Source organism: Trichechus manatus, unplaced genomic scaffold, assembly GCF_000243295.1.
Source record: "Trichechus manatus latirostris isolate Lorelei unplaced genomic scaffold, TriManLat1.0 scaffold00044, whole genome shotgun sequence".
In the NCBI taxonomy this organism is placed as follows: Eukaryota; Metazoa; Chordata; class Mammalia; order Sirenia; family Trichechidae; genus Trichechus; species Trichechus manatus.
The window spans coordinates 14,708,278-14,729,694 of NW_004443980.1; the positions used below are offsets into that span (position 1 = coordinate 14,708,278).

The 21,417-nt window shown below is 35.2% G+C and overlaps 1 protein-coding gene across 3 annotated transcripts in view; it reads right to left on the reverse strand.

Annotated features, from left to right (window-relative positions):
* Nucleotides 1-21,417, reverse strand: part of NAA16 (N-alpha-acetyltransferase 16, NatA auxiliary subunit) — a 98,906-nt gene that overhangs the window by 40,314 nt on the left and 37,175 nt on the right. For 2 of the 3 annotated variants that reach the window (XM_023731627.1, XM_023731628.1), the window contains exons 7-10: nucleotides 19,816-19,935; nucleotides 18,716-18,742; nucleotides 17,263-17,358; nucleotides 11,837-11,943 (exon numbers count right to left, since the gene is read on the reverse strand). In XM_023731627.1, coding sequence (XP_023587395.1) covers nucleotides 11,837-11,943; nucleotides 17,263-17,358; nucleotides 18,716-18,742; nucleotides 19,816-19,935 — 350 coding nt within the window. The remainder of the gene's footprint in view (nucleotides 1-11,836; nucleotides 11,944-17,262; nucleotides 17,359-18,715; nucleotides 18,743-19,815; nucleotides 19,936-21,417) is intronic. The other variant, XM_004376616.2, reaches the window with a different exon arrangement.

Here is a 21,417-nt window from a genome sequence, read left to right on the forward strand (position 1 = left end):
TAGGTCAACTGGCATAACAAACCTTATTAAGAAAGTGTTCTGCATCCTACTTTGGTGAGTGGCGTCTGGGGTCTTAAAAGCTTGCAAGCGGCCATCTAAATGCATCAGTTGGTCCCAACCACCTGGATTAAAGGAGAACGAAGAACACCAAAGACACAATGAAAGTATTAGCCCAAGAGACAAAAGGGGCCACATAAACCAGAGACTTCATCAGCCTGGGATCAGAAGAACTAGATGGTGCCCAGCTACCACCAATGAATGTCCTGACAGGGAACACAACAGAGAGTCCCGGATGGAGCAGTAGAAGGATGGCGCGCAAAACTCAAATCCTAGTAAGAAGACCAGATTAAATGGTATGACTGAGACTGGAGGTACCCCGGAAAGCATGGCCCCTGGACTCTGTATCAGCCCAGAACTAAAACAATTTCCGAGGCCAACTCTTCAGACAGGGATTGGACTGGACTGTGGGACATAAAGTGATATTCGTGAAGAGTGTGCCTCTTAGTCAAGTAGATACAAAAGACCAAGGGGCAGCTTCTGTCCATAGGTGAGATGGGAAGGCAGAGAAGGTTAGGAGCTGGTTGAATGGTAATGTGGAATCAGGGGCGGAAAGGAGGAGTGTGCTGTCGCAGAATAGGGTGAGCAATTAGGGTCACATAACAATGTATGTATAAAATTTTGTACGGGAGACTAACTTCAAATGTAAACTTCATTTAACTACAATAATGTAAAAAAAAAGAAAAAAGTAAAAATTGGCAAAGGATCAGAAAAGACATATTTCCGAAGATGATATACAAATGGCCAATAAGCACATGAAAAGATGCTCAACTTCATTAATCATCAGGGAAATGGAAATCAAAACCTCAACAAGATACGACTTCACACACCCACACGAGGATGCCTAGAATGAAAAAATATGATAAGTATTGGCGAGGATGTGGAGAAGCTGGAACCCTCATACGCTGCTGCTGGGAATACAAAATGGTACAGCCACTCTGGAAGACAGTCTGGCAGTTCCTCAAAAGGATAAACACAGAATTATCATATGACCCAACAATTCTACTCCCAAGAGAGCTGAAAACATACGTCCACACAAAAACACGAATGTTCACAGCAGCACTATTCACAATAGCCAGAAGATGGAAACAGCCCAAATGTCCATTAATTAATGAATGAAGAAATGAACATGGTATATCCATAGAACGGAATATTATGCAGTCATAGAAAGGAATAAAGTTCTGATACATGCTACAATATGGATGTAACTTAAAAACATTGCTGTTTTTGTTAGGTGCTGTCAAGTCAGTTTCAACTCACAGCAACCCTATGTACAACAGAACAAAACACTACCTGGTCCTGCGCCATTCTCACAATTGTTGTTATGTTTGAGCCTACTGTTGCAGCCACTGTGTCAATCCATCTCGTTGAGGGTCATCCTCTTTTTTGCTGACCCTCTACTTGACCAAGCATGATGTCCTTCCCCAGGGGCTGGTCCCTCCCGATAAATGTCCAAAGTATGTGAGATGAAGTTTTGCCATCCTTGCTTCTAAGGAGCATTCTGGCTGTACTTCTTCCAAGATTTGTTCGTTCTTTTGGCAGTCCATGGTATATTCAATAATGTTCGCCAACATCATAATTCAAAGGAATCAATTTGGTCTTCCTTATTCACTGTCCAGTTTTTGCATGCATACGAGGCAATTGAAAACATAATGGCTTGGGTCAGGTGCTTATTAGTCCCTAAAGTGACATTTTTGCTTTTTAACACTTTAAAGAGGTTAAGTAAAGAGAAGTGAGACTAAAAAGGCCACATATTGTATGATTCCATTTATATGAAATGTTCAGAATAGGCAAATCCACAGAGACAGAATAAAGACCCGTGGTTGCCTAGGGCTGGGGCGAATGGGTAGATTGGTAAGTGATAGCTAAAGAGTATGTGGTTTCTTTTGGGGGTAATGAAAATTTTCTAAAATTGATTATCATGAGGGTTGCATAACTCTGTAAATATACTAAAAACTACTGAACTGTATAATTGAGTGGATTGTATGCTGTATGAATTATATCTCAATAAAGCTATTAACAACGTCAATAAGAAAAAACCCTGGGAGGATGCTACTGGCATCTAGTGAGTAGAGGCCAGTGATGCTGCTGAACATCCTACAATGCACAGGACAGTGCCCTACAACATAGAATTATCTAGCTCAACATATCCCTAGTGGAATACTTTGTTGTGGAAGGCTGTCTTGTGCATCATAAGCTGTTTAGCAACATCCCTGGCCTCTACTCACTAGATGTCAGTTGCATATCCCCAGCGATGACAATCAAAAATGTCTCCACACATTGCCGAATGTCTCCTAGGGGACAAAATCCTCCCCATTCCCTGATGGGAAGCATTTCTCTAGACGAAAAAAACTTTCCATGCTTAGAAACAACAGATGAATTTCCTCAACAGAAATAAAGATCAACAAATCTGGTTACATTAGATTTTTGGCCTCTTTATGTCAAGAAGAATAAATCTTCATAGAAACAAAAACAGATGAGAAAATATTTAACAGTACCCCATCCTGGTGAGGGTTCAGTGAACCTTTCACACACATCGCTAGTGGCAATGTAAATTGGTCTATACCTTATGGAAACCAATTTATCAGTTTGTCAACCCACTGCCGTCGAGTCAATTCCGACTCAAAGTGACCCTATAGGATAGAGTAGAACTGCCCCTTCGGGTTTCCAAGGAGCAGCTGGTGGATTCAAACCGTCGACCTTTTGGTTAGCAGCCGAACTTTTAACCACAAGAACTATAAAAATGTTGCTACCTTTTATCCATTCCCCATTTTGAGAATTTATAAGAAGGAAATAATCCTAAGCAAAGCTGTGTGGACAAAGATATTTATAATATTTAACAGTGAAAACTTGGATAGTCCAACAATGGAGACATGGTTTTCAGAGAGACTATGCAGTCATTAAAAAGGAAGATGATGAAGACTATACAACAGCATAGTGAATGTTTATGAAATTGCTAAAGAAAAACAAAATTTTATCGTCAAAATGACTACAGCTATATATATGGACCACAAATAAATTCACAGGAAAAAAACACTGAAAGGATTTATACCAAAAATGCTGTTAGTTTGTGTATTTATGTGACAGTATAGGACTGGGTTTTGCTTGGGTTTTCCCTGCTCTTTTAGATCTTTCCTCACTTTTCCAAATTTTCTGTTTTGTAGTTACAGCACTTTTGTGATGAAAAATTGTCTTAAAATTTCTATACCAAGTTGCCAATCACCTTTACTGTTTGAGAAATTGGAGGCTGACAAGACAGTTCTACAAGTCTATACAAATGCCAGCAGAAAACAGAAAAGTAAGATGATAAAATTCCTTATAAATACTACCAATCTGAAAAGTTAATACAAGGGTAAGTCAAAAAGTATTGCTACTAGGGTTTCAGTTCATACAGGCACGGGTTTATTCCAAACAAACTGTGTTTAAACATGTCTCCGTGATCAGTGGATGGCTACAGACAAGTTGTCTTAGGAATACACTTGTCTTAGTCTTGTTAGGGTCCCTTCACAAAAAGGGGTACTTTTTGTGCCATGGAAAAAAAACAATTTTGAGGTCAGGGCTAGTATCAAATTTTTAACAAAGCTCAAGTGGACATCTTCCCAAATCACTGAAGCTTTGCAATAAGTTTATGGGAATGCTGTCCCACATAAAACAACCATTTTCAGATGGATCAAGCATTTTAAGGGAGGTCAAAATCTCAAAGGTGAGCCAAGAGAGGGAAGGGGCTCAGAAGGTTATGGCGACTGTTTTTTAGGATTCCAAACGGGTTATCTTGATAGATTTTCTAGAAGGGCACAGGACGATAACAGGGGCTTATTATGAAGAAGTTTTAAGAAAACTGCATTGGTGAAAAAAAGGCCAGGAAAGTCGTGCCAAGGAATTTTTTTCCATCATGACAACGCACCTGCTCGTTCTGTGAGGGTAGCAAGGGGATCTTCGTTGGGAAACCTTAACCCATCCACCCTACAGTCATGATCTTGCCCCTTCAGACTTCTTTTTGCTCCCCAAACTCAAACAACATTTAAAAAGGAACATGATTTGAGACTCTTGAGGATGCCAAAACTGCCGTTATGACGTGGTGTAAATTGAAGAGCGCGGAACTCTTTGGGGGAAGGGTTAGAGAGATAGAAACACTGTCTTCAGAAATATACAGACCTAGATAGAGGATACGTTGAGAAGCAACAGCTTCACATTTTGATATTTTTGTTTAATGAAGGTTTTTATGATTTTGTAGCAATATTTTCTGACTTATCCATGAACATTTTAGATGTGTGCCATATGAAACAGCTGGTCAAACATCTGGTTTGCTGCCCCACTAGACAGCTTATCTATGAGCATTACAGAAATCATTTGCTGGAATTATGATTTATAACACCAGCATGATATCATGTATATAAAACCTTCCTCTCTTATGGAACTGCTAAAGATGCTGTGAATACAATGTTGGTTGTTTGGCTCTTTCTAGTTTTGATTTTTTTAAAACAAAAACTATAATCTTCTTGTTATGCCAAGTTCTGGAACAGAGTATTTTAATATATAAAATCCATCACTGAAACAGATGGATCCTGAGACCAATCTAAATGACTACTAGGTAAGGTTCTTTGTTTACACTTAGAAGAAATGTGTATTTTATAAAACCGTGAACAAGTAAACAAGAGAAACAAAAGGCTCTACCCACAATAAAAAGACTAGTTTAATACAATACGTGAGATTACAGTACAAGACAAATGACATCTCAGAAGAAAATATCTTCACACTTTAAGTGTAACAGCCATTTTTTAAAAGTAGGGCTGTTCTTCTTTTTTTTAATTATTGACAAGAAGAAAAAAACAAATGTAAGACTAGAACATTTTAAAGTGATATCCACTCAAATTAATATTTTCAATGAGGTGGTGGTACAGCGAATTACTTAACATGACCCTTCTAGCCATAGTCTTTGTGACTCCCACACAATGAATGGGTGAGACCATACAAATAAGGTATATGGAATCTTAACAAGATGTGGTGGCTGGTGTTGTGTGTCGGCCTGGCTAGGCCACGATCCCCAGTATTGTGTGGCTGTCCTCCATTTTGTGTTTGATGTAATTATCCTAATTATCCTCCATTTTATGTTATAAATCCTAACCTCAGTTGGAATCGACTCAACAGCAACGAGTAACTGGTATGTTAATGAGGAAGGATTATTGTGGGGTGTATCTTGAGTCACAGCCTTGCAGGAGGGCATGACTCAAGTCCCATCCTTACTCAAGTCACACCCTTCACTGGGGTGTGGCTTGCATCCAATGTATGTAAGTGGGTGCTCTGGTGGGGCTCTCTCCCTGCATCTGAATCCTGAATCTGGCTCATCACTGTCTCACCTCTGGTTCTTGGGACTTGAGCCAACGGCCTGCCATCTGACCTGCTGATCTTGGGATTTGCCAGCTTCTGCAGCCCCATGAGCCAGTAGCCTATTGTCTGACCTGATACACCAGCTTCTGCAGTCTTGTAAGCCAACGGCCTATCATCTGGCCTGTAGATTTGGGTTCGTCAGTCTCTGTAGCCATGTGAGTCAGGAGAATCCTATGTCTGACCCACAGATTTGGGACTTGCCAGCCTCCACAATCACATGAGCCATTTCCTTGAAATGGTTCGTGAGTTACGTGAGATGTTGCAGTGAATTATGAAATCCAAAGATGCGATGGAGAGTACTGAGGGAGAAGGAGTAGTTGATGTTAGAGATGGAGTGGTATGGCAGTTTGGAAAAGTTGGACACTTGGGACATCTTTAACTTCTGCTTCATAGGAACCAGCTTTGTGCTAATTTTTATAAGAGAAATTATTCATTTAGAGGTGATATCCACACAAAATAAAGACATATTCTTACCATTATCGTCAGTAAAAACGATCTATTTCAGTAAAGCATGAAAGACCTTGGAATACCTATGTCATAAAAGCAACCTAAACTGTTTAGTTTTAATACTTAAAATAGATTTTTCAACTATATAAAAAAATCTTAAGTTTTATTTTAGTTCTGAATTAATAATTTTCTTATTTTCCTAAAATAAAAAATTGCTGAACAAAGGTAAATAAAAAGAAATAGAGAAAATATCAAAAGGAAAAAAAAAAAGCTATAAAGACCTATGACAGAAAGATAAAGTCCTAAAGAACAAGGATACAGAGTTGAAAATTCAGAATCTAAATGAAAATTAATAGAAGAAACAAGTATTTTTGTTATGCTATACCACAGATGCCATTTAAATACATTAATTGAGAAGTACTGTACATACTGTGGTTTTCACATTTCTGAACCAGTAACACTTATGCATACACTCAAAATAAGATTAGTATTTTTTTTTCTGTACACTTTGGAAACTAATATAGAAGCTCCAATTTCTAAAACCCAGTAGCAGCCATCATATTCACCCAGATATAATCACATCATGATTCTGTATACAAATGGAACATTAAGAGATAATCCGAAATTTAAAACCCTTACTCAAGACTGGTTGAATTTTTTGAAAATACTCTTCACTACAAGCAGATGAATGCCATCTCAGCAAGTTACCATCTCATGAACAACAAGCCTATATTCAAACAGGTAGCAAGAAACAAAGCTCAATATTAACTCTAACAAAACATACAACATTTTTAACACAAATAATGCATGCCTTCTACGTTTGTCGGCAACTGCACCTTCCCCCGATGAGGTATTTTCATAAGCACTGCTGTGCCAACTTTTTGTTTCTATATGATGCTGTAAAAAAAAAAAAAATTAGCATCGTGTGCTTACGAAAATGCCTTACGTGGGGAGGGCGCGGTTGGCAGACAAATGTAGAAGGCCCATGTTACCTGTGTAAAAATATAGGAATTTAAAAGGGGTATAAATATATTTTTACATAAAATTTTTTTTTATTATAAAGCTTTATAAAAGGAAAGAATATTTAATAGTATTCTCCAGTACAACAAGACTATTTCAACATCAGAAAAAATAAAACTGAAAAAACATTAACAAAATTGCTCCTTTTAAAAAAAAAAAACAACTTAAAATTCCCTTTAAACTCACCAACAACAGTATAGTAATTTCCACTTCAAATACCTATCTACCTAAATATGTTTTACTTAATATTTTAAGTTAACATGTTTCTCAATACCTAAAAATACTTTGTGGTGAAATTAGTTCCTTTATGTAGCCTTTTGCTTTGGTTCTTTGGAAAAATAGCTTGAGAGATTTTTCCCCTAAGCCTTGAGGCGTTAGTTTTGCCCTAGTTTTCTACCCCAGAGGGTTTGTTACTTTGTCTAGGTTGACTGACATTTCCTGGGTTAACTATAAACAACTTGGTTTGATACTTTTTGTCTGGTCCTGGGCTGCAGCCTGGCCTGTGACTGGTATGCACCTTGCAGGGATTGGTCACTACGCTATGCAAATGAGGTGAGTTGTAGCCCTGTTACCAACAGAGGAGCCTGTCCTCAGGGGGCCAAGAAGAGCTTAGAGAGCTGTCCTGCACTGAAGAAGGGAGACTCTGCCTACATGTTTCCTAATTCTGATTCCTGAGTTGTAGCCTGTTGATCCTGATCCTGAGTTATACCTTGTTCCTTAATAAACTACTTAACCGTAAGTAGAGTTTGTGAGTTCTGTGAGACACTGTACTGAACTGCCGAACCTAAACGAGTGGGGAGAAGGGAAAGAGTGCTCAGGGGAGAGAGAGTGGCGGGTGTCAGAGATGAAGTGGTACAGCAGCTTGGAGAATGTGGAAATCTGGGATATATTTGACCTCTACCTCATAGGAATTGGCTTTGTGCTGATTCTTATATTTGTATTCACACATACTCCAAGGTTTTTTTTAAACCTTATTATAGAATTTATCTCACACTTACAGCTTTCCACTCTACCTAACTTCCAGTTTGCCCCCACCGAAAAAAAAAAAAAAAAGCATGCTGGAAGCATTTTAAAAATACTTTTCTTTTCTTTTTGCAATTGTACTATTTCCTGACTAATTTTAAAACATAATTCATTTTGATGCTATTCTCAAGATGAATTTTTCTTGAAGACCTGGAAGATTACAAAACCATTTTTTATTAGACTTAATCTCTTTAAAATCCTTCCTTGTGAATTAAAATGCAACCATTAACTAAAAACACTATTGGTTAGAAACATGCATATTTTAAAATGCCCTTATCAGTAATCACAAATACATGCAGATAAAATTATTTGAAAAGCACCTCCCATTCTTGTACATTTTTTCTCACTACACTAAATTCTGATTTCATGAACTCAATTTTCCATAGTTTAATTCATTTCTCAAATGCACTTGATGAATAAATATTCCTGTTGCTTGCTGAAAAATTAACACTGAAGAGAAGTCAAAGGTTCCTATTATAAACTAATGCATTTTCAGTGACTTCTTTAAAAAATGCAGTTTCTATGCTTTATATTAGTACCAACAAACACTTAACATTTTTATGATGGGTAATTATGGATCAGTATTAGGAGAGGATTAAAAAAAAGTCTATGCTCCTTATGAAAACTGAGCTCAGTGACAGCCTGAGAGAACAAATTCTTAATGACTACTGTATCAGTACTTGCTACGGGAGAGTACTATAAAAGCAGTATTCTAATTCACATACATAAGTAATTTATTATTTCTGACATTTCATCTCACCTTTCTTCTCTGTCACCCTTGCCAAAAAGAATAAGAGAGGACAACCTACGAACTGGAAAAAAATCTCTGGAAACCATATATCCAATAAAGTTTTAATACCCAAAATATATATAAAATTTTTACAACTCAGCAACAAAAAGACAAATAACCCAACCAAAAAATGGACAAAGGACATGAACAAACACTTCACCAAAGAGAATATTCAAGTGGCCAACAAACGCGTGTAAAGATGTTCACTGTCATTAAACTAAACTCATTGCCACAGAGTCAATTCCAACTCATAGCGATCCTACAGGACAGAGCTGAACTGCCCCACAGGGTTTCCAATGAGTGGCTGGTGGATTTGAACTGTTGACCTTTTGGTTAGTAGCTGAACTCGTAACTACCAGGCCACCAGGGCCTCTCACTAAGAGAGATGCAAAACTACAATGAGAACCACCTCACCCCTACTAGAATAGCAATGATCAAAAAAACAAAGAAAATAATAAATGTTGGCAAGGCTATGGGGAGATCAAAACCCTTATCCACTATGGTGGGAGTATCACCGTTTTTGGAAAATATATGGCGATTCCTCAAAAAACTAACAACAGAACTACCATATGACCCAGAAATTCCATTCCAAGGTATATATACCCTAAAACCTAAAAAATCAAACCCGCTGTGATCGAGTCGATTCCGACTCATAGCGACGCTATAGGACAGAGTAGAGCCGTCCCATAGGGTTTCCAAGGGGCAGCTGGTGGATTCAAACTACCAATCTTTTGGTTAGGAGCCATAGCTCTTAACCACTGTGCCACCAAGGCTCCAAATACATAGCCTAGGGACCTAAAAATAGCAACACAGACACATGTACACCTGTGTTTACTACAGCACTATTCATAATAGCAAAAAGATGGAAACAACCTAAGTGCCCATTAACAGACAAATGGTTAAGTAAAATGTGGTACATACATACAATGGAATACTACTCGCCACAAAGAGAAATTAAGTCCCGATACATGCTACAACACGAATGAACCTTGAAGGCACCATGATGGGTGAAATAAGTCAATCACAAAAGGACAAATACTGTGTGATCTCACTTATATGAAAAGATAAGAATAGGTAAATATACAGAGACCAGTGGGTATTAGTGGTTATCAGGGGTGGGGGGAGGGAGGGAGGAAATCACTCTCTGGAAAGTAGTGAATTTTTGTCTATGGTGATGGGAAACTGACAACAGTTAAGGACAATGGTTATACGACTTGACTGACATAGCTGATAACACTAAGCAGTACACCAGAAAAAAAGGCGAAATGACAAATGTGCTATACATAATTTTACAGCAACAACAAAACCAAAAAATAAAAAGGTGCAACTGCTGATACTACTTAGGTATAAACAAAAACCTCATGGGATTAGTTTACTTGGTTGAACAGCATGGGGCCATGGTTTTATTGGGCAATCCAGTTAATTTGCCTAATATTGTTTTTAGAGTTTCTGTTCTACTTCCTAGTTTGGTGAGTAGTGCCTAGAGTCAGAGCTTACAAGTGGCCATCCAAGATACAACAGTTGGTTTCTATTCACCTGGCGTAGCAGAGAAAGAAGAAGAGCCAGGAATCAGAGAAGGAACTGGACTACAGATCTAACTGCCTCCATGAACTACTGCCTCCTTTGCCATGAGACCAGAACAACTGGATGGTGCCTGGCTACCATTACTGAACATTCTGATCAAGGACTCAATACATGGATCAAAATGAGGAAAAATGTACAACAGAATTTCAAATTCCTATGGAATCTAGATTCACTGGACCCACTGAGACTGGAAGAACCACTGCATCTATTGCCCTGAAATAAAAAGAGCACTATACTCTTTTAAAGAATTATCTATGAGAGATCAAATTGACAACAGGAACTCCAAGGCATAAATGAGAAGTTTAAAGGTGAATGACACAATATAACCAATGTCACTGAATTGTACACGTAGAAACTGTTGAATGGGGTGTATGTTTTGCTGTGTATATATTTTCACTAAGAATAAAATTTTAAAAACAGAATAAGCGAGGGATTTTGCCATATACTAAATAACCTGGAGAAATTATTCATAGATACGTTTTCATATAAATCACTCATTATTTCTCAAAATATTAATAGCAGAGCTGTTAGAGTCCAATAACGTATACTACAGACATTAAAGAACTGAAAAATTTTCATAAATTGTAAATGAAACTTTATATTAACTGGGTACTGGATATTATTTGTCTTTTAGTTTCTTTAGGAAACTTGCTGCCACAGGGAGAAAAGTACCAATCAGTTATATAAAATATTATACTCAATATTTTATTATTCACAATTATCACTAATTTACAAATTATTATGGGTCAAAGGTAACTAAATATAAAGTGATAGAAGGTTAATTTAAAAAATTTTGCTGTTTCTAATAAAATCTTTTCCTTATCCACTAGTAAGTTTTAAAAACTCTGACCACAGAAAAGAACACAAGATTTTAGACCTTAATGAATAAGAATCAATACCTGGAAATAGGAATATAACTTGTTTTCTATTACTTTTCAATTATCTAATTATCTTTCTAATTTAAGACTAAGACTTAGGTGTCTATTTTCTAATCTTAAAAACAGGAAAGTATCAGCTCTTTACTTAAGAACTAGCTAAAACTATATTAATTAAAATGTAGCCTATTAGTTAAAATTAGTAATTAGTACTCTGTTGATCAAATGGCATTTTACTGTTATGCTAACTCAATTGTTCATGCTCTCACCTTAAGAGCATGCATAACAAATTGAAAAATCCACAATCACACTATAAAATAATAATTAATCACAGAATAGTTACATATAGACCTCTTTTGACAATATGTCAAATTTTAAATCCCATTAGAAAAATATAAAGAAAACAACCTTTACAATCTTAGTGTTTACAAATCTTTTACTCTCCTGTCAATTTCATAGACTGACATTTCTTTTAATATTACATACGACATGCATATAATTTTAGTTCATCTATCATTACACTAAAAATAAGGTGAATAATGTTACTAGAGAAAATTATTAAATCATAAAATAGTATTTACATGGAAATCTTTCTGTAATAATTAAATTAGTACAACAACTATATCAAAACTGAAGAAATACCAAATTTTACCTTTTCTGTATTGTAATATAAAGATTTCAAAGTAGTAAACAAAGGTGGGCAGCCTTTACTGAAGTTAACCCTCAGGAACTTATCCATTAGTTCTCTAAATTTTTCACCTAGAAACAAAAGTGTACTTTGTTATACTTTGATCAATGCAAACAATTCTTAAAATGATTTTATAACCATAAATGAAACTTCCTCAGAAACAATTATCCCCTTATCCAATTTTTAAGCCCAAAAAGTAAGTCAGCATCATTTCTTGTTTGTTACCATCAAAAAGCATAACACCAAATATCTCAGTTGGCAACTGTATTTTTCCCTAGATGGAGGTGCAAACTATCCTCAAGAAACACTTCAAAAGATAGGTAAACAAAATGATCATGCAGCTTTAAGTAGAGAACAAAAGTGGTCTACTATACATTCTGAATAGCAAGTATGTTTCACAATCTCTCATGAACTAGAAGACTCAGTCCTAGCATCTACAACCCAAAACGCTGAAAACAACTCAAAAAGCACTATGCAAACTAGAAAAACATTCTACTATAACCCGCACTATATTCAAGTAGCAACCAAAACATCTTTTTAAACACTACAGTGGTGTTTACAAATGTTTTTCAAATCAAAAAATGATTTACTTAAACATTCATTCATTCCACAATCATGTAACAAGCACCAGGCATTTTTCTAGGTACTGAGGATACAGTAGTGATTAAAACAGATTTTTTTTAATCCTGCCTTCATGGAATTTAACATTCTAGTGGGTGAGATGGACAGTAAGTAAAATAAAAGAATGTCAGATATTAGACTGAGCCCTGGGGCAACCAAACAGTTAAAATAAGAAATACCCTATTTGCCACATCAAATAAATAAATCTCCTATTATTGCTAAACCCTTACCAAAAATTTGGAGTCAGTTTTTAGAGAAGAAAAAATTGAAAGAATATTTTAATACAGAGGTTTTCTTTTTTTTAAAGTTTATATGAACTTTTTGACAGTAACGGGTTAACGTATAAGAATATAGATTTACCTACTCATTTAAAAAAAAAAAAAAAAGATACATATATGTCATGAATGGTTTAGCCAAAGTAAGACTATTTAAATGATCTCTTAAGGTTTATGGATCACAACACTGCACAAAAAAAACCTAACAACTCAAAGTGGTTATTTTTATTTGTTGTGACTGTGTTGAACAAAAACATGCATACTCATATAATTAGATGTCAAAAAAATTTCAAAGGAAAATTTAAACTTTATTGAGGGGAAGATATATCAGATATTTAAAAAAGGGACACTTATTAACTCAATTTACTACGGAGATTGTTTTCAGATAAACTTTAATCTGTCATTAGCTCTTAAAGCATAGGTCTTTTGAAAATCACAGGCTGCTAAGACAACACAAAACTTCACTCTGGGTTAAATATACATCATTACTTCCTTAAAAATCAAGAGCAGTTTCAAAGACGAAATCTTTCCAGCACTTCCTCTAGTATACGGCAATAGTTAACAACACTGTGGTGGATAAGACATGCTGTTGCATACAGACATGCCTACTCCTCCTCTTATTATGTGTCTGACTGTGGGCAAACGGCCTGTCCACTCAAAAATTTCAGTTCGGCCACCATAAAATACAAGTAGCAGTAACAGTACCACCAGCCAAGACAATACTCGCATGGTTTAAACAAGATGATGAAGGTATGGCACTAAGCACAGTGTCTGGCATATAGTAACCACTCAATAAATACTGGTTACCATCATCTGCCCTGATACCTGAAGAATATTGCATTTCTATAGTTAAGACTGGAAACCCTGGAGGCATACTGGTTAAGTGCTATGCCTGCTAACCAAAAGGCTGGCAGTTCGAATCCACCAGGCACTCCTTGGAAACTCTATGGGGCAGTTTTACTCTGTCCTATAGGGTCGCTATGAGTTAGAGTCAGTTGGACGGCAATGGGTTTGGGGTTTTTTTTTTTTTTTTTTTGGTTTATAGTTAAGATTCTGTTTTCCATGCTTTGTCTCACCCACTTAGAAAACAAGCATTTTATTTTTATGTCAGAGGTTACTCCAAGTTCCTTCCTTTGGTCAACTTCCTCAGTCTATTTAGATCCTACCGGCAGATTTTATTTAAAAGACAATACACCCAATTCTCAATTATCCATAACACTGAAAAAGCCTCTTCTCCCTTAAATGTTACTGTGACTATGCAGCTATGAGAAAGAATGAGGAAGCTCTTTATGTGCTGATAGAAGACTGATCTCCAAGATAGCAAGTTAAGTGAAAAGTAAAACAAGGTAAAGGGCAATGTATGCTACTGCTTGCTGAAAAAAAAGCTGGGGTTGGGGGGACTATACACACAGCACACATACACATTTTGCTTGCACACGCACAATGTATTTCTGGAAGACTATACAACCAACTGGTAATAATGGTTGTCTCTAGGAGAGTGAACTTGGTGGTCAGGGGGCAAAGACAGGAGGAAAACTTCATTTATAAACCCTTTTTTACCCTTTTAATTTAGAATTGTATGCATGTATTACCTAAATAAAAACCCCAAACATAGCTACTCTACCGTTTAGTCACACACCATATCCCACAATTATTACTTATTTATAATCCATCTCATAATCTTTTTCTTTAGGTGTAAGGAAAACCTTTTTTAGAAAAAACAGATTATTTCCCTCCTTCCTATTTATTTTTTTAAAGAATGCTTTAGTATCCCACAGTCTTTAAGGGAAAGATAGACCATTGATCAATAAGTACCTGTTTAACATGTCTCACAAAACAGGTTCTCTGATTTCACAGACTCTGCTTAACTGTTCTGTGGATTCACATAGAAACTGGTGTCCCAATAACCATGCTAAAATAATCAACATAAATAGCACGATCAAACTGTTTCTGACTCACTCAATACGTATTCTAAATAACAGAGCAAAATCTAATTAGCATTATTATGTTTAATACTCTTACTCCAGATTATCTCCTTCCCTCACCAACCTGCAGCCAGCAAAGAATAATAGAACATGATAAACTAGTTATTTTGAAGAGTTGCTTTATCCCTACATTATATTCATAGAACTTAATATTTTAGGGTGTTGGGAGTTTCCTCAGGACTTCTGCTGTATTCACTGCTCTATAGGTCTTATACCGTTTTATCTACAAAACAGTAAGCCTTTTTCAAAACTTTTACCGTGCATTCTCAAGTTCCATTACAGTTCCTGCTTTTGATAATGCTGAGATGCCTTTTTCACTGCACATAAAAATATTTACAGATAGGCAAAAAATCTTCATAAAGTATTCAACTTTTGCAAAGGTACATTTCCACAATTTATATAATATGTTCACTGAAGCTTTGTAAATACACGTACATTAGAACCTCACAGAGATGCTGACCTTGAAGCCCACGCTATCAGACCCCTCAACTGAGACCTATTATGTAAAAAGACCCTTTCGGCATTTCAAAGACAAAGTGTTCCAGAGGGTCCAGGATGGTTCTACTTGGACCTGAATTGTACTTTACAACGAACAGTAGGCTCCAGGCTATCCTTCAGTAAAAATATATTTCCTACCATGTACTAAGAGCTTTTAGTAAACTTTGTTGACTCTAGAAATAAATTTAAGCAGAATAAATTTAAAGCCCCATGTTTCAAAACAGAAAATAGAACAAAGTCTTGTTTATAATCTTAAAGCTAAATGAAGTTTTTTTCTTTCCTGAGAGACAGCTGAATGCATGTAAAGCCGCAGACTAAGAGAAAACTCCTACCCACATTGTGAAACGTGAGACATGCTGTAAGACTGACAGAGGAGGAGCGAGGTATTCTGTACGATACCATTTATATGAAATTCCCCAAATAGGCAAATCCATAGATACAGAAAGTAGATTAGTGGTTGCCAGATGCTGAGGGGAATGGGGAGTGACTAAGGGGTATGGGGTTTCTTTTTGGGTGATGAAAATTTTCTAAAATCAGACAGTGGTGATGGTTGCACAACTCTGAATATTCCAAAAACCACTGAATTGTGCATTTTAAAAGGGTGAATTTTACGGTGTGTGAATTATCTCAATAAAGTGTTTATTAGAAAAAAAAAGGATGCAGAAACGTGAGCCTAAGCATCTGCCACTAAACTTTTGCTAGGGAAATGCTCCTCCCTGCACAGTATATCCTTATGTTGAAAATTCACAATGCATATATTAAAAACTCTGAGAAGTCCTGCAGCAAAGGAAACTGACTGCTGTATTACACCCAGTTTCCCAAAGTTGTTGTTGTTGTTAGGTGCCATCAAGTCGGTTCTGACTCCTAGCGAAACTTACTTAACTGAAAAATATCCCAGCGCACCATCACCCTCTCCACGCAGCCTATTAATTATCACTTGGACTTAGTGTCCTGGAAAACACTAGGAAAATCCACTCTCAGTATTTCACAAAGCCAAAACAAAAAAGAGCATCTGTGGAACTGAAATGTACTAGTGAGAAATGAATTTTTTTTAATGAATTCTTATCTATTGTCTAATCCAAGAGGTATTTCACATGTTTAATGTGAGTCAACTAAATTTTTTTAATTTCCATTAATCTTTTGATAAAAAGAAAATTATAACCCACATATTTAAACAAACATTTCCGTTAGAAAATATACAACCTCACTTCCCCCAGAACAGAGACTTTAAAAATTATACTAGCTTTCTAGGGTCCGACCTGTAGCAAAAGAATGCCATAAGTTATCAATAATATGTTAACTATCTGAACAGCTAATATACTCTCCAGCTCCTATCTCGCCCAAAAGTGAATGAGTTCAGCTAAACGCAACAACTTGGATCAAGGTTATGAACATACCGTTGTGGGATAAAAGCAAATCACAGAATACATTTCACAGTAATCCAATTTACATGAATTACTAAAGCAAGTTTTTGTTTACTTCCTTTTTAGGGATAAAAAAATACATGAAGCTTTCTCTATAAAGAAAAGCAACTGCATGACAAAAGCAAAACTCAGGAAAGTAGTTAACTCTGAAGAGAGAGGACCTTCCAAAGAATGGTGATGTTCATTATCTTAAACACTGTGGTGAACACAAAGAGCTCATCTCTTTCTTGGAAATTATGCTCTAAAAGAAGATATGAAACTTCAAAATTTCTACAACTTAAATCATAATATAATTTGTCATCAATTCTAGGGAATATAATTTACCTTCTAAGCATGTTTATTTTTAAGTTACGTAAGAAAAACAATTTTATTAAAATAATTTCTGACACTCAAAACTACCACATAGCTATACACTGAAGAAGTATAACACACTTATTAACACACATAATTAATAACTGATCACTCCCACCTTCAACACTGACATAGATGTAAGCTCTATACCAGCAACAAGTTTTTAAAATATGAATGGCACTGAGTAATTTCAACAAATAAAATTATTAGTGTTACAAAAGTTATCCTAATATTACCTGGGACAAGATTCAAAGGTAATCTTCTAGGTGAAATTGCTCTGGGATGCTGCTTACTAATTTCTTCATAAATTTGAAGCCTCTCTTCTAAAGTGCCTATTATCAGTAAATATGTGTGAGATACATAGCATCAAAACTTTATCTATGATAAAACTCTAATAAATCTAAAATTATGAAACTGTAAACAAAAATTGCATTATCAATATTAAAACTGCTCTCAATTATTATAAATTATTATTATTATTAAAAACTCTGCAGTGATAAAATACTATATGTAATCAGTAAATCACCTTTACTAACCAGTCTCCAGAGAAATCCAAAACTACTTTCATCTCAACAGATTCTACATTCAACTCAAGACATACACACAAGACACACAACACAGACTCAAGATACATTGTGCTTGTCTTATATTCCTTAGCACACAGCCAAAAAAAGAAAAAGAGAACCATCCTTTGTAACAAATCTTACATAAATACTCTAACCCAATGATGAGTACACGTATCCCCACACACCTACGGGCTTAAGGAGCAACAGTTTTAGGATCAAAAATGCAAATGTTTTATATTTGAAAAATGAACTAAATTTCTGTGGTAGCTTTGATACTTAAAAATCTTCAATGAAACTTCATTATCAAAAACCTCATTAGTCCAGATTGTTTTAAGTGGCAAACACTTCTCCCAAATATTATGATATAAAATATACTCCTATCAGAAAGTTGGATCTTTTCTCCCAAGATCAACCTAATTTTACAGTACCACACAGAGGATCTATATAAAAACTATGTTACTATACAACAATAATTTGCAGAGTGAGGTCTGGGTATAGAGTTCATTACTCTAAAGATATATCCTATATAATTTATCAAGCAAGATTACATGCATTATCTTATATAAGCAATTAAATAACTTATAGAAGAATTTTAAGAAAAAGTAAAACTGTAAAGTTTTCCGTGGATTTTAATTCAGACTACAGAAATAGAATTATCATCAGATTAACTCCCTTGGTGCCAGCAATCAATCTCCATAGGAAATGTAGTACTTAGTATCAAGACTACAAAAAACACTGCAGTTTAAGAGGTAAAGTTTGATTCTGTTTAGACTCCTTCCTTCCCCCAATAATACGTTTTGGAGCTCCAATGTGGTTGGATTTGAAAAACCGGGATATGTGAAAAATAATTTTCACACTGTGTTATGATTTGGAGACTTCATTAATGATCCTTATACTAAAATTTACACAAAGGCTGTTGCACAATAAAAAAAAATTAAAAAAAAAAAAAGCAGTCCTCAAATTTATGCCTAATCTTAGAGAATGACAAGCTTTAAAGTATAAAAAAACTTCTCCACTACCCCAGATATAACAAGTCCTATAAATGTGGTTAAACTGACATTAAGACAAAATCAAACCATTTCAATGCCCTATCTGAAGTCACAATTGGAGCTCCAGAACTTACCATGGGGGAGAAAAGGTCCTAAGGAACCTAAAAAGATAAAGTAGTGCAATTAGTTTTATAATTAATAAGTTAATACATTTCATAATAACCAAGGATACTGACGTATGGAACATTATCACATTCATTTTATTAAACATTAAACACCTTTATTATTAACTGCAGTGTCAGTAGCTTAAAGGAAAATCATAGCTATCCCATACTTTTAACCTTCAGGAATGATTTTTCTCCTTTTTCGCAAAAAGATTATTGACCTAATCAATATTTTAATTGTTACCATTTTCTTACTCAAGGAAATACAAATTTTAACAATTTGTGACATTAAATTTTAAGTACAAGCAGAAAATCTGGATTAATTTATAACAGTTATTAGTATACAACAAATAAGCTTTTCTCATAGCTCATAGTACTATAAATGAATATGGGTAACTACCCATTTACCATACTTTTTAATTTAAAAATTCTGCTGTTTCAACATTCTCAAGTTATAGTTTTACAATTATTTCAGCCATATATTTACTCATAAGCAGATATAATTTTAAAAATACTAACTACTCCTAACATTTAATTATAAAAATGTTAGGGGAAATTTAGAGTAATAAAACTACATTTCTGAAAATGGTCAAGTTTGTCTAATTTCAAGAGAAGCTGTGTAACACTGTGCTGTATAGAAATTAGTCTAGTATGAAATTAAGAGAATAATTTTCATACTGGGGGCTATATACTACATACTCTCAGCAAAACATCCTTGGCCCAATTCTTATGTTTTGAAGCTGAGAGTAACAGACCTTTGATTCTTTAAACTTATTAAACAACTATGACATTTTCCAGAAAAGGAATGTTCATTTTCTTCCCCATCTCTCTAGTTAGTCTAAACTGGAAAGAGTTTAATGGGCCAAGGAACCTAAAACTAACTGTAAGCATTCAATACCTTAAATGTAAATATATAAATTCAATTTCACTTCCACGGTTAACCTGTAATTTTACTAAATGGAAAAACAAGTACTAATGTTAAAAACATCTGTCTTCAAGTTACAGTTTTACATTTTATTATATTTCAAACACTACCTAAGGGAAGGTAGAAGAGAAAAACCTTTACATACTAAGTTGTAGCGCTTTTTCCAAGCCTTCATAATAACACCAGTTTTCTGCATTCCGATCAATCAAGTTTTTGAATACTTCACTGGCTTCTTTTAATCGTCCCAATTTCAACAGCATTTCCCCTAAAATTAAGTTTAAAGTCACATTCATTTTACTAAAACATCAAATACCTTTCTGTTCCCATAAAATTTTATTAAGCACTACTAGGGTATTAGATGTTTATGAAAGGCAGAACTCCATGTGTTTCCCTTTGGGACATACTGCAGTTTATATAACTAACCACAGATTAATTCACAGCTTGCCTTCAGTTATGAACCTGCCTTTACACATTCTACCAAATTACAGATATAAAACTAACTACCATCCATTTTTGGCTTCCTTCTGCACTCCAAATATACATGTAGCATATTAATTTGTTAATCAAAATCTTTGCATTACACACATTTTATGTACCCTTTAAGATAATTAAAGACTCCCTACACAACAAAGTTACACTGGTAAATAACTCTAATGAATATCCCTACCTTCCTACTGTAAGATTTTAATTTCCTTTCATGATCAATTCATATATTTAACAATTATTTACTCAATTATCTTAGTTTCCTTTCTGGGTCACTAAAATTAAAGAAGTCTAACTCAGTAAAATAGAGGCACTAAACATCACTTCATAGCAAGAAACCACATACATCATGTTAATGTGTGGTCACCTCTAAGTTTCAATTCCTTTGACTAAGCCACACAAACAGAAAGTGGGAATGGGAAATAGGAATCTGAACCTATGATACATATAATGGAAAGCACATCTAACTCAAGACATAAGGAAGCTTCTCAAAGAGAATACACCTCAACTTCCTGCCCCCGATATTTCCCATTCCTCAAATAATCCATTTCTAACAAAAAACTCTGAAAATTCTTCAGTCATGGTATTTTAACTCTTATCATCTTGGAAGAGGCAGCACAGTATATTAGTTATTATATACTATTATTTTACTAATTATTTATTGTCTATTATTCAAGCTCTAAAGACTGAACTAGATGATTACCAGCTCCACCACTTACTAGCTATGTGACCTTCAAAAGCCCACTGCGTCTGTAAAATATCCACTACCTCAGTCAGTGTTTGTGATGACCAAATAAGATAATTTACTTAAAGTGGTTAGCACAGTGAATATATATAAACATTTGTTACTGAAAACTATAATCATGTCCCACTCCTCCACAATTATTTTCTGGCCAGTCCAATTTTTGCCTTGCTTACCCTAGATAGGTAGCCCTGGTGGCACAGTGGTTAAGAGCTGAACAGGTTTGGTTTTTTGGTATCCTGGATAGAATAGACAAAAGCATATTTTTCATTTCCAAAAACCTATGTTATCTGCTGCCACCATGAGGCAAAGATTATCACTGGAGGAATACTCAAAATAAACAATTATACTTGCATATTCATAAAATAAATGAAAATATTTAACTCCATTTAAAAAGTTTTTTAAGGATCTTAATATGCTAAGGGATGAGCCTCGGTGGACAGTGGTTAAGCACTTAGCTGCTAACAGAAGGGTCAGTGGTTCAAACCCACCAGCCAACTCCATGAGAAAGATGTGGCAGTC